This window comes from Agrilus planipennis, unplaced genomic scaffold (assembly GCF_000699045.2).
Source record: "Agrilus planipennis isolate EAB-ADULT unplaced genomic scaffold, Apla_2.0 scaffold6, whole genome shotgun sequence".
NCBI lineage: Eukaryota > Metazoa > Arthropoda > Insecta > Coleoptera > Buprestidae > Agrilus > Agrilus planipennis.
In genome coordinates, this window is record NW_020439302.1 from 725,774 (window position 1) to 736,164 (window position 10,391).

Consider the following 10,391-nt stretch of genomic DNA (forward strand, 5'->3'; position numbering starts at 1 on the left):
CCATTATTTCTCGTAAAAAGCAATTGTGTAGGCAGTGAATGTCTCATCATTGAAGGGTAATTTTTCAGCATTTCCTTCTATCCAACTTAATGAGTTAGGACTATACCCTAATTTAATGGCTCGTTTTTTTCCCTCCTCCAACATAGCGCTATTTATATCGCAAATAGTTGCAGTACAATTTTTATAATTACTATTTTGAGCATAGTTAAGGAATCTAAATGCAATGTCTCCTATAAAGTAATATGGAAACAGTTTAGTAACATTTAACAGTAATTTAAAAAACGACGTTCTTGTACCTGTCCCCCCAGCAACATCTAATAAGTTTGTATTTTCTGTTGGACTAAGTCTGTGTATAAAAATGTCTTTCCAAATTCTATGAATGCCGAAAGACATGGCATCATTCATTAAATCATAAGACTTTGCTACATCTTCAAAAACTTTATGAACTAAAACAGACGAAGGTTTATTTTATAATTTAAGATAAAGATGGATGTAGGGAATGCCTTTGTGTTCTTTTTCGCCCTCTTTAACTTTTTGAAAGCCAAAATGTGTTTCATCTGTGGACTCTTCAGTTTTGAATGCAGGTTGTTCGTTTGCTACATTTCTTCCAAAAGCAGTATTAAATCCTCGAAGTGTTTTCAGAAAAGTACGGTTTATTTTCAACGACATCTATATTTCCAATCACTTCTACAAAATTTTTATTACCTAATATCAGTACTAGTATTTGAAGGTTATGACCATATTATAGGTTATGATTAATTCCAGTAAAAAGACAAATAATTATTTACAATTTATTTTCTATGGTACACTTTAAACTTATATGCTAAGACATTATAAACAATTCAAGTATAGTGATCTACACATTTTATTCAGTTGAAAATTTAAGTTCTCTTAGGAGGAACCCAAGCTTTAATTTTACTAGGAGTGGTGCTGTAAGGAACATATTGCTCTGGTGTACCACTTAAATTTTCAACATGATCTAGCATCCATTTATATTTAGGTCTAGATGGGTCTTCCATTGGCGGTAGGTCAGTTTTGTAATGCATCCATCCAAACCATTCTGCAGGTATTTGGCTACCATCATAATCCATTCCTAGAATTGGGAAAGTCATACTAAAGTTGAACAGAAAAAACAAACAGAAGCAAACCATAATAATCAGCATATTCAACCCATCTACTACGTCCAAAAAAGAAGGTTGGGTTTTCATAATATTTGTTACCATACTTATCAACACCTACTAACTTGCCAGTTCTTAGGTCGTCGAATCTATTTAGAGGAGAAAGAAATTGAATTTTTAAGATTTGCAGAAGACTTATGTAACAGTCAGTGCGTCTTACCTGTACAGTTTGTACAAAGAGGCTTTGACGCCTCCGTTATCTTTTACTATTTGAACTAATTTTGCTAATTTATCCAGCCCCAAAAACTTTGCCATTTTTTAGATTTTTATTTAGTTCATAAGTGCTATTAATTTTTTAATATAACCTCAAAATTTTGACGTTTCTTCCTTATGACATTGAGTGACAGAGGTTCATTTTGCCATTGTTCAATTGTTCATCGGATTGTCACACTTAACGGCAGTTTGACAAATAAATACAAAAACTTTCACGGTTAGTTTTTACAGATATAAATATAATAAAACTGATTAAATTAATGTAGGTTACATGTTAATTGTGATTACTAAAAATATACTAAAGTATATGAAGTGGCAAGTGATTAATTCGATGAACTTTAACTATGATCCTAACCTATCTATGAACTTTGACTACTATGGTCCTATCCTATCTATGAACTTTAACTACTATGGTTCTAACTTATCTATGAACTTTAACTACTATGATCCTATCTTATCTATGAACTTTAACTACTATGGTTCTAACTTATCTATGAGCTTTAACTACTATGGTTCTTACTTATCCATGAACTTTAACTACTATGGTCCTAACTTGTCTATGGGTCCTAGTAACTAGTAACTAACCCATAGTGACCATTAGGTTGGTCGAATTGGTTAACCTGTGGTGCATAAATAATTTTAAATCGTCTTCGAAATTATTAATTTCGTATTTGTGAACTTGAAAAAAACATGTTGCATATTTTAATAATTGTTAACTTGTGATTAAAGTGATTAGCAGTTCTTATTCATGGTAAGTGTTTTGCATAACACTTTAAAATTTAATTTTACACGCTATAAACAAATGTGTAAGGTTAGAATTTTGTTACATTAAATATAAACAAATAACGAATTTTGTTTATATATTTATCCAAGTATTGAAATTACATGGTGCAATTTTAATATTATACATATTTTGGTATATAGCAAGTTGTTTTGGAAAAAACTTGACGAAGTAATGAGTAATGAGAATTAACTACATTGCAAGTTATTAGAAAGATATTGTTGATAAAAATAAGACAACGAGAACTGGCATTTTACCTTGTAAATGCTGCAAGTTACTGCTATTCTGAAATAATTGTCTTAGTAAAATATCACATCTTTTATTGTTATCTCACACAGAAGGTAATATGAAAATGCTATCATTGTAAAGTAGGTAATCTTTACATTGTATGTGAAATTGCTTCCTTTAATGTTACAGAATATTACTAAGAAGTTTACAGTAATGAATATTTCTTGTTGTATATTTTATTATCGCAAGAACTTAAGTTTTAATACTATATCCGAGGAACATACAAGTACGTAGTGTTCCATTAAATACAAACCATTTAAATTGTGTATAAAAAAGTTAAATACGGCGATCACAACAACAAAAAATCAACCTAAATCTGCCAAGACCGAGTCTAACTCTTGTTGTAATTCCATCGTCATGTCCTTTTGCTTATTCATATCATCTTGCAGCCTTTCAACATTCGTTTTGAGCATGTAGTTGCCCTTCTTTAGGGCTGCTAATCTATTCTCGTGCTTGTTGGTTCTTGTCGACAGATTTTGTTTCTTCTTCTCAACAGGCGCATCTTCAGCTTCGCTTACACTGAGTTCGGACTCACTTTCAGATCCGCTGGATTCAGATTCACTTTCTGTTTCGGTTTCTGTTTCCGTTTCTTCTTCTTCCTCGGGTTCTTCTTCATCTTCATCTTCACTCGTTTCTTTCATTAGAGCTGCCATTTTATCAACCTTAAGAAGGAATGCAATTATGTTTTATTTATTTTATCGATAGAATGTACCTACCGAGGGATACACGATTATTTGACAAATGACAAAGTCAGTTATTGTTTTTATTGTTTTTTACTAACTATGATTTTGAGTATGAAAATTTCAAAATAAAAGTTTAATATTGTTATGTACTTTTGAAAATTTTATTTAGTGTGCTTACCTCTTTCTTCAAGCCTTTGTACTTTTTCTTTTCGTCTCTCATGGCAGCTTGTAATGTTTTCATTTGCGTTTTTAGCGCAACTCGTTCTTTCTTTGCATTGTCTTCTTTGTTTTTGAACTTCAGCAGTTTGTTTTTTAGTTGTTTTACTTCTTTCTGTGCTTTCTTTTCTACTTTTTCTGGGGTCATTTCGCCATCATCCTCGCTCTCGCTTTCTTCCTCTTCTTCTGAACTTTCTTCTTTTACGCTTGGCTTTCTTTCACATACCGACATTCTCTTACCTAAAATACAATATTATCCTTGTAGATATAAATTGGTTTTTGAATTTTTCAAGTAATTTCACCATCTTGTAATTTCTTTTCTAACATCATCTTCTGTCTTCGTAATTCCTCCAGTTCTGATCTCGTGTTGTCCAGTTGATTAGCGGCAGTGTGGAATTTCTTTTCTAACTCTTCAGCAGTCTTTCTAGCTTCTTCTGCCTCCGATTTAAGCGTCTTCATCAACTAAAATTTGAACATTAATTTGTAAATTTAATTACTTCTATTGAAAGATTACCTTCTCATCGGCTACTGTGCTTGGTGCTTGAGTTTGTTTTTTATTCCTTTCTTTTTCAAGTTCAGCTTCTAATTGAAGTATCTTGGTTTGCAGTTTTTTATTTTCTCGTGCTAGGGCTTCTTTATTTCGTAATTCTATTGCTAGCAACTGTTTTGTACTTTGAAGATCGTCTCTAACTTTATCGATGTCGTCTAATTCATCTACTTCATCAGGTTCTATTTCTTCCTACGAAGTGGATTGAAGTTTGCAGTCGTTATTAAAGCACTGTATCGGAACTAATTGTACTTACTGGTGGTATACTGGCCATGGATTGTGATTTCTGGATTTGTTCTTCGATTGTCATCTGCCTTCGGAACTTTCTAAGCCCTTCCAAGATTGGTTTACTTCTGTCATTTGTTTTTACCTTCTTTAAGGATACACCTTTTTGAATCTAAAAGCAACGAGTATTCATTTTATCCTGTGCAAGTATTTTTCAGATTGTAAAAAGTTACTAACTTCTTTGAGTAGGTCGTTGTGAGCGGTTTGTTTTTCCGTTTCGTAAACGAAGTGTCCTTCTTTGGTGCCCTCTTTGGCCTTTGCGTTTGGCAAAAGAGGCTTCGACCTATCATTACAGACGACATGTTTTAGCTTTCTTCCTGATTCTATGTCCTTTAGGAGCCCGGTCCAGTCCGGCCTCTGTTTCGGTCTCGATCTATTAAAAAAAAAAAAAGATCTCAATTTTACATTTCAAAAATTCAATTCGGAATGAATGAACCGCCTAAAATCAACTTACTGTTGACTATAAGAATAGTGTAAGAACATACTCCAGTCTTTTAGTTCACCGCATTTTTATTTGTTAATAATAATGGTCTTATGAAAGAATTGTTTAAAATAGAACTGCCAAGACCAAAAATTGGCAGTAGTCTTTAAACTACGCAGAATGTCAGGGACACAGATTATATTTTTTACTTTTAATTGTTGATACTACGGAACGCAAGTTGACAAAGGTACTAAGACTTGTAACGTACGCAAAATTAACCTTTTTGAAATCGGGTCGACTTTACATTCTAATCGAATAGCGCCTTTTTTTATAATATTGTTGCTATTATAATACCTGAGGTGTTCCAAGACATGTTGTTTCTTTTCTGTAAGAGGTGGTGCATCCGGAGGCCTAGGTGCTTTCGGGACCGGTGGGGGCATTGGGGGTGCCTTGGGAGTCATTTTTTTCAGGCTGTCCGCGCGAACTAGGTCGTTTCGTTTTACAGGCATGGCCTATCATAAAATAATATCAATTTATAGTAACTATTAGAGTTATAATTAATAAACCTTGTCGATGATAGCGTCGGATTCATCTTTTGATGACCCCCGTCGTTTGGGTTCGATCGGGGGGTTAATGGGCCGATCAGCCACGCTGTTCAGTTTTATGGGTACTTTAACTTCTTTAGACTGTAATTTGGTGGGCTCCTTTGGGGGCACCGGCTTTAACTGTGGTTTTACGAAAGTGTGTTGTTCTTTTTTTGTACCATTTTCAATCGGTTTGTTGTTCTGCGTTTTTTGTGTGTTGGTCGTCTTTTTGGGACCTGTAAAGAAAATAGTTTCGGGATTGCATACATTACTATTTATAAACAAATAATTTTACGTTATAATGAGTCTATGAACACCCTGTATACGCCAAGTTTATCGTTTAGTAATAACAATAATTATGCATCTGTAAGCAACTTACCTAACTCTACAGACAAGCAGGTTGCCTACTGTTAACTCTAAATTTAAGGAATATCATTTTATTGTTGATTTGCCTGTAATTTAATTTATTATAACTTTCTATATGTTTGACTAAATTGTCATTATTGATGAAATTTTTTCATTCAAATAACAAAAACATTTAAAAAAATGCATATTTGAATTTAATGTAGAAGTATGAGTATTATTGTAGATTTAATAATCTTCAAGTAGTTTCATGTTGCTTTAATGTTCCATAAAATTATAATTATTTTCGTTTCAAATATTACTAAAGTGTAAATAACGTGTTTAACAAGTTTTTATTTGTTGATGTAAATTATTGCTTTATTATGTGGAAGGATAATCATTTGGGTATGCAACCTGGAATATAATGGTGTTAATATTGTTTCATAACTAATTGCTACAAAATTTAAAAAATGTTAATTTGGTTATACTATAACTAAATGTTAGGTATTTCAAAAATTAATTAACAGAAAACTTCTATGTAATAAGTTTTTTTTTTTAACTTTACAACCTAATAGAGAAATTTTCCAATTTTATTACGAAAAGCGTAACATGATGAAAATATTATTTTCGTAGGTGATTTAAATTTTAAGTTGCTCACTTTATTCATGATTTTATTGGCACCGTCAAAGTGCCTACTCCTACGGTCCCTAAAGTTGCTTCATGCTAAATTTTTGATTTTTGGAAAAATGGTTTAAACGCGCAATGTACGTCAGCGGTATATTGACATATACAGGGCGTTGTCGACGGTTCTTGATTTCGCGAAATTTTTGTTGCATTTATTATTAGCTGTATTTATATGTACACTTTTGCCAATTGGACATCTAAATGGTCGCCTTGTAGCTTTGAATAATATCCTACAGTCACTGCAATTCTTCGACCAAATAGGTAAAAATTCGTCATAAATTTTAACCGTTTGTGCACTTGTTAGTGGTAAAATATTTTGAAGTTGTGAACAGCTGAAATAGTAATTTACGATGGCTGTTTTATTTGAAAATGAGACATTTAATTTTTAACGTATTTGTCGTATTGTGGCACCTTTCCGAAGCCCCTTATACGTCTTAACAGCCTTCTGAAGTTCGTTGTTGTCCACCAATTTATGCCTTCAATTGCCAAAAGCGGTGAAAATCACTCTGTTTGTGGTCTGGACTATACGGTGGTGGATGGTCGGAAACGTACCATTCAAATTGTCTGAGAGGGGCTTTCATAATGGTGACAGTGCTGTCGTGCATTGCTATGGATAAAAACTATGATTGTCCACCATATAGGCCAGACTTTGCATCTGGTGATTTCACCCGTTTCGACAATTGAAAATACGGTTAGGTTGGCAACGATTTGCTACCCACACATGAAGAACACCAAAACGCTGTTTAGATGTACTTAACTTCTCTGGTGGCAAATTTCCGGTAAGATAGCATCAGAAAGCTGATATTTTAATAATAAAATCATTTTGTTATTGTACCTAACCTACCCCATCGAAATATAAGAAAAAAATTCAACGTGTAATTGTACAACACGCTACTGAAGTAAAACTTTTTTAAACATAGCGGCATAGGGGTTATGGAATTGGTTTAATAGTATTATTTGTACAGTATGCTTCACACGGGTGCAACCGCTATGTCCCTGCATTTTAAGTCTGTAATATCTTCGAAAATATTCATTTAAATTACATGCTGTAAAGGGCCATATTGCTCTATATTAAATGCACAATGTATTTAAAAGTACTTGATTGGATAAGGATTAATGCTGTATTGCTTAAAATCGCTTCGTAAATAAGCCATTATTTCTCGTAAAAAGTAAAAGATTAAAAATTGTTATTGTGGGTTATCCCTAATAGATAGACATATACTATCCCTGACTTTTTTGTAGACCTTTTTAAGGTGTACAATACTGTAGTATATTATTTTGATCTATCTCGTAGGGTTCAGCCAGCGTTTGCAATGTAAGTACAAACCTCTAAAATGATCAGTGTTTCTCTGCTGTATTATGCATGTATTATACATATAAACTTTCCTCTTGAATTACTCTATCTATTAAAAAAACCGCATTAAAATCCTTTGCGTAGTTTTAAAGATCTAAGCATACATAGGGACAGACAGCAGGGGAAATGCGTTGCATGATTTCGTTACATAGCAACTCGCTTGAAACGAACTTACCCTACCGGGCGTAAAGAAGTTTCACTTCAAAAATTGCCCTTGCATTTTAAGTACATAGCACTATAACATAAAGGATAATAAGCATGCAACAAATTTTTAATTATTTTGAACTTATCAGTATGGACTGTTAAAAAATCGTTTACTATTTCATCAATTTTTCTAATATTACTCAATAGTTTTTATGCCTCCTGACAATTAGTAGTTATTGTACATTTACTACTTATACTATTAAGAAAATTATTTTATTGTTACTAGGTGTTAATTTATTGACACACACACAAGTACGAGCTACATGGGTACTTACGACAAAACTAATTTTGCACTCGTTAAACTTAATTTAAATGATTTTTCGTCACATAAAATTTACCTAACTGTAGTTGGTGCTGGTGGTACATATGATAGTTAACTAAACATCCACGAGCGGCATGTGCAATTAAAAAGAATCAAACGTAGTCTTTAGAGATCAAAGAACTGCGTTTTATATTTGGGCTGTAACAATCGGCCAATAGAGAACTTCCTCAATTCATTTCGTGAAGAACTTAATTTTTATTGGTGTATTTTTAGCCGTAAAAAATAATTGACCTAAATATTTCATGTTATTTACGGCATTGAATATTAGCATCCCCTGCCTGACATGCTTTATTTATTGATTGGGAATCGATTAATCGGTTGCGCATCGCCTGACTGCGCAGCGAACTGCCTAGCACAACTTTGCAGTTTTAGCTAATTAGGAATCAAAAAAGATGATGCAACTACAAAACGTCCTCAATCTATTCGTTGTAGGGTGTAACACACTATTCATGATGTTGGTAACTACTCACTTTATAAACGTTTAATTGGCCGCTTTGTTTTTAGAAACGGCTAGGCGGAATCGATTTATAATTTATTGGCTACATGCTTTGTAACATGTATAATATGTAAACTTACTTTTGTGTTGATCTGTTGAAAATAACGTCTAAGTTTGATGGATTATGGAGAGTGCCACTTTTCGTAAAAGCGAATTTTTTAACTGTCACCTTTTAAGTTTGGTTGAATATTGATAAAATCAGCTTTTCTTACGCTCTATAACTTTGCCAACTACTGTTTGCAAAGGTTACGGACAAAATTTAAAACTTGGCACTGTGTCTTAAGAGACGTGAGCAATTATTTATCGCTGTCTATACATATGTTTTGTACACGAATTTATACTATGAAGTGTAGGAAAAGGTTATAAATAGGGACTTTTTATTTTCATTCGAACCCCGAATTATTTACTGTTTTTACTAGGTTTTATGTTCAATTCAGCTTATTATGTTCTTGAGGTCATAGAAATGAAATTAAAGATTTGAAAGTAAGTTTTAGATAACAGTACTTTAATAGTACCTAGCCATTTTTTCTGAATGAATTTCATCATCATAAGGTCGCTAGTTGTAAGACTGATTGGACACGCACCTCCACTCTTTCCTATCCTGAGCTAATCTTCGCATTTCCCCAAAACTAGAACAACCTGCACCCTTAACTATTTGAGAACACTAATCTAATCTACCTCTACCCCTCCTAACTCCTGTTTGTGCCTCTAATAGTCTTTGACTGGACCTTCATGCCTGAGAAGGCGTTCTACCAACCTATCTCGCCCATTTCTTATTGACTTCTCCTATTCTTTCTAATACCTGTTCATTTCTAACCTTCTCTATCCACGGTATCCTCATCATTCGCCTGTAACGTTTCTAACCTTTTCTTTTCTTTTCCGCCGCGCCCAGTGTCTATGTTTCGCACCTGTACAGCGCCGCGCTCCAAACAAATCTTTAACAGCCTCTTCCGAATTTCAAAAATTAATCATTCGCGAGCATAGAAGTGACACTTGTTTTTATTGAAGGCGAGTCGACCCTGCGCTATTCTCTGCTTTATATCCCTATTACTCCTTCCGCCCTGACTTATCTGACTTCCTAGATACCTAAAATCAGCCACTTCTTCTAATTTTTCGTCTCCTATCTTTATATTCGCTCTTTCTCTCCCTTTTCTTCCCTTGCATATCAGTATTTTTGTTTTACTTTTAATTATTTTCATACAATACTGTTTTGTAAATACCGCTTCCATTTTATTTAAAGCTATCTCTAACTCCTCCTGGCTAGAGGCTAATACTGCTATATCATCTGCAAATCTAAGCATACTAATCTTTTGCTCCTGAATATCTATCCCTACAGATGTATAGATTAAAAATTAGCAGTGACAGTGTGCATCCCTGTTTGACTCCCTTCCTAATATTTACTTCTCTATGTTGCAACCCCCTGCTTTATAACTGCCTGTTGCTCTTTATACAAACTAAGTATCACTTTTCTATGTCTGTAATTCATCCCTACACTTTTAAGTATATTTAATCTTGTCCCATTTAACTTCAAATTCTTTTCCTAAATCTTCAAGACCAGTCTAATTATGCACATAGGGTAATAATTATGTATACGTTACGGTACAATTTTTTTGTTTTTTTGTCCACAATATCGCCGATAATTTTGGATTTAGCGATAAGATTCTGTTGATAGTAGGTAGGTACCCCAAATTTTCTACCATTCCAACAATTTCGGAATCGTTTGGCCTACCTGCATCTAGTACGACCCTGGTCTTTGATTTTCAGGTCTATTCTTTGGACAGTCCCTGTTTACA

The 10,391-nt window shown here is 33.5% G+C and overlaps 4 protein-coding genes across 7 annotated transcripts in view; 1 reads left to right on the forward strand and 3 right to left on the reverse strand.

The window, feature by feature from the left end:
- Positions 1 to 3: 3 nt before the first annotated feature.
- On the reverse strand, positions 4 to 755 carry LOC112905642 (2-methoxy-6-polyprenyl-1,4-benzoquinol methylase, mitochondrial-like). Its single transcript, XM_025978439.1, has 3 exons — positions 504 to 755; positions 297 to 446; positions 4 to 230 (listed from the first exon to the last, which is right to left on the reverse strand). Exons 1-3 carry the CDS (start codon positions 667 to 669, stop codon positions 4 to 6), a joined length of 543 nt encoding a protein of 180 aa, XP_025834224.1. The 5' UTR covers positions 670 to 755.
- Positions 756 to 777: 22 nt separating this feature from the next.
- On the reverse strand, positions 778 to 1,509 carry LOC108743688 (probable NADH dehydrogenase [ubiquinone] 1 alpha subcomplex subunit 12). Its single transcript, XM_018479271.2, has 3 exons — positions 1,339 to 1,509; positions 1,149 to 1,267; positions 778 to 1,093 (listed from the first exon to the last, which is right to left on the reverse strand). The coding sequence occupies exons 1-3, from the start codon at positions 1,431 to 1,433 to the stop codon at positions 882 to 884; spliced, it is 426 nt and encodes a 141-aa protein (XP_018334773.1). The 5' UTR covers positions 1,434 to 1,509; the 3' UTR covers positions 778 to 881.
- A 386-nt stretch (positions 1,510 to 1,895) lies between these two features.
- Positions 1,896 to 10,391, forward strand: part of LOC108745209 (trichoplein keratin filament-binding protein-like) — a 64,926-nt gene continuing 56,430 nt past the window's right edge. For 2 of the 3 annotated variants that reach the window (XM_018481340.2, XM_018481357.2), the window contains exon 1: positions 1,896 to 2,142. In XM_018481340.2, coding sequence (XP_018336842.1) covers positions 2,140 to 2,142 — 3 coding nt within the window. In that variant the 5' untranslated portion in view covers positions 1,896 to 2,139. The remainder of the gene's footprint in view (positions 2,143 to 10,391) is intronic. The other variant, XM_018481349.2, reaches the window with a different exon arrangement.
- LOC108745193 (DNA ligase 1) overlaps positions 2,476 to 10,391 on the reverse strand; it is a 27,046-nt gene continuing 19,130 nt past the window's right edge. The window contains exons 1-9 of one of the 2 annotated variants that reach the window (XM_018481328.1): positions 8,119 to 8,161; positions 5,179 to 5,432; positions 4,967 to 5,124; positions 4,369 to 4,564; positions 4,163 to 4,303; positions 3,874 to 4,098; positions 3,662 to 3,821; positions 3,322 to 3,599; positions 2,766 to 3,122 (exon numbers count right to left, since the gene is read on the reverse strand). In XM_018481328.1, coding sequence (XP_018336830.1) covers positions 2,766 to 3,122; positions 3,322 to 3,599; positions 3,662 to 3,821; positions 3,874 to 4,098; positions 4,163 to 4,303; positions 4,369 to 4,564; positions 4,967 to 5,124; positions 5,179 to 5,432; positions 8,119 to 8,146 — 1,797 coding nt within the window. In that variant the 5' untranslated portion in view covers positions 8,147 to 8,161. Of the gene's footprint in view, positions 3,123 to 3,321; positions 3,600 to 3,661; positions 3,822 to 3,873; positions 4,099 to 4,162; positions 4,304 to 4,368; positions 4,565 to 4,966; positions 5,125 to 5,178; positions 5,436 to 8,118; positions 8,162 to 10,391 lie in introns of those variants that run through there. The other variant, XM_025978501.1, reaches the window with a different exon arrangement.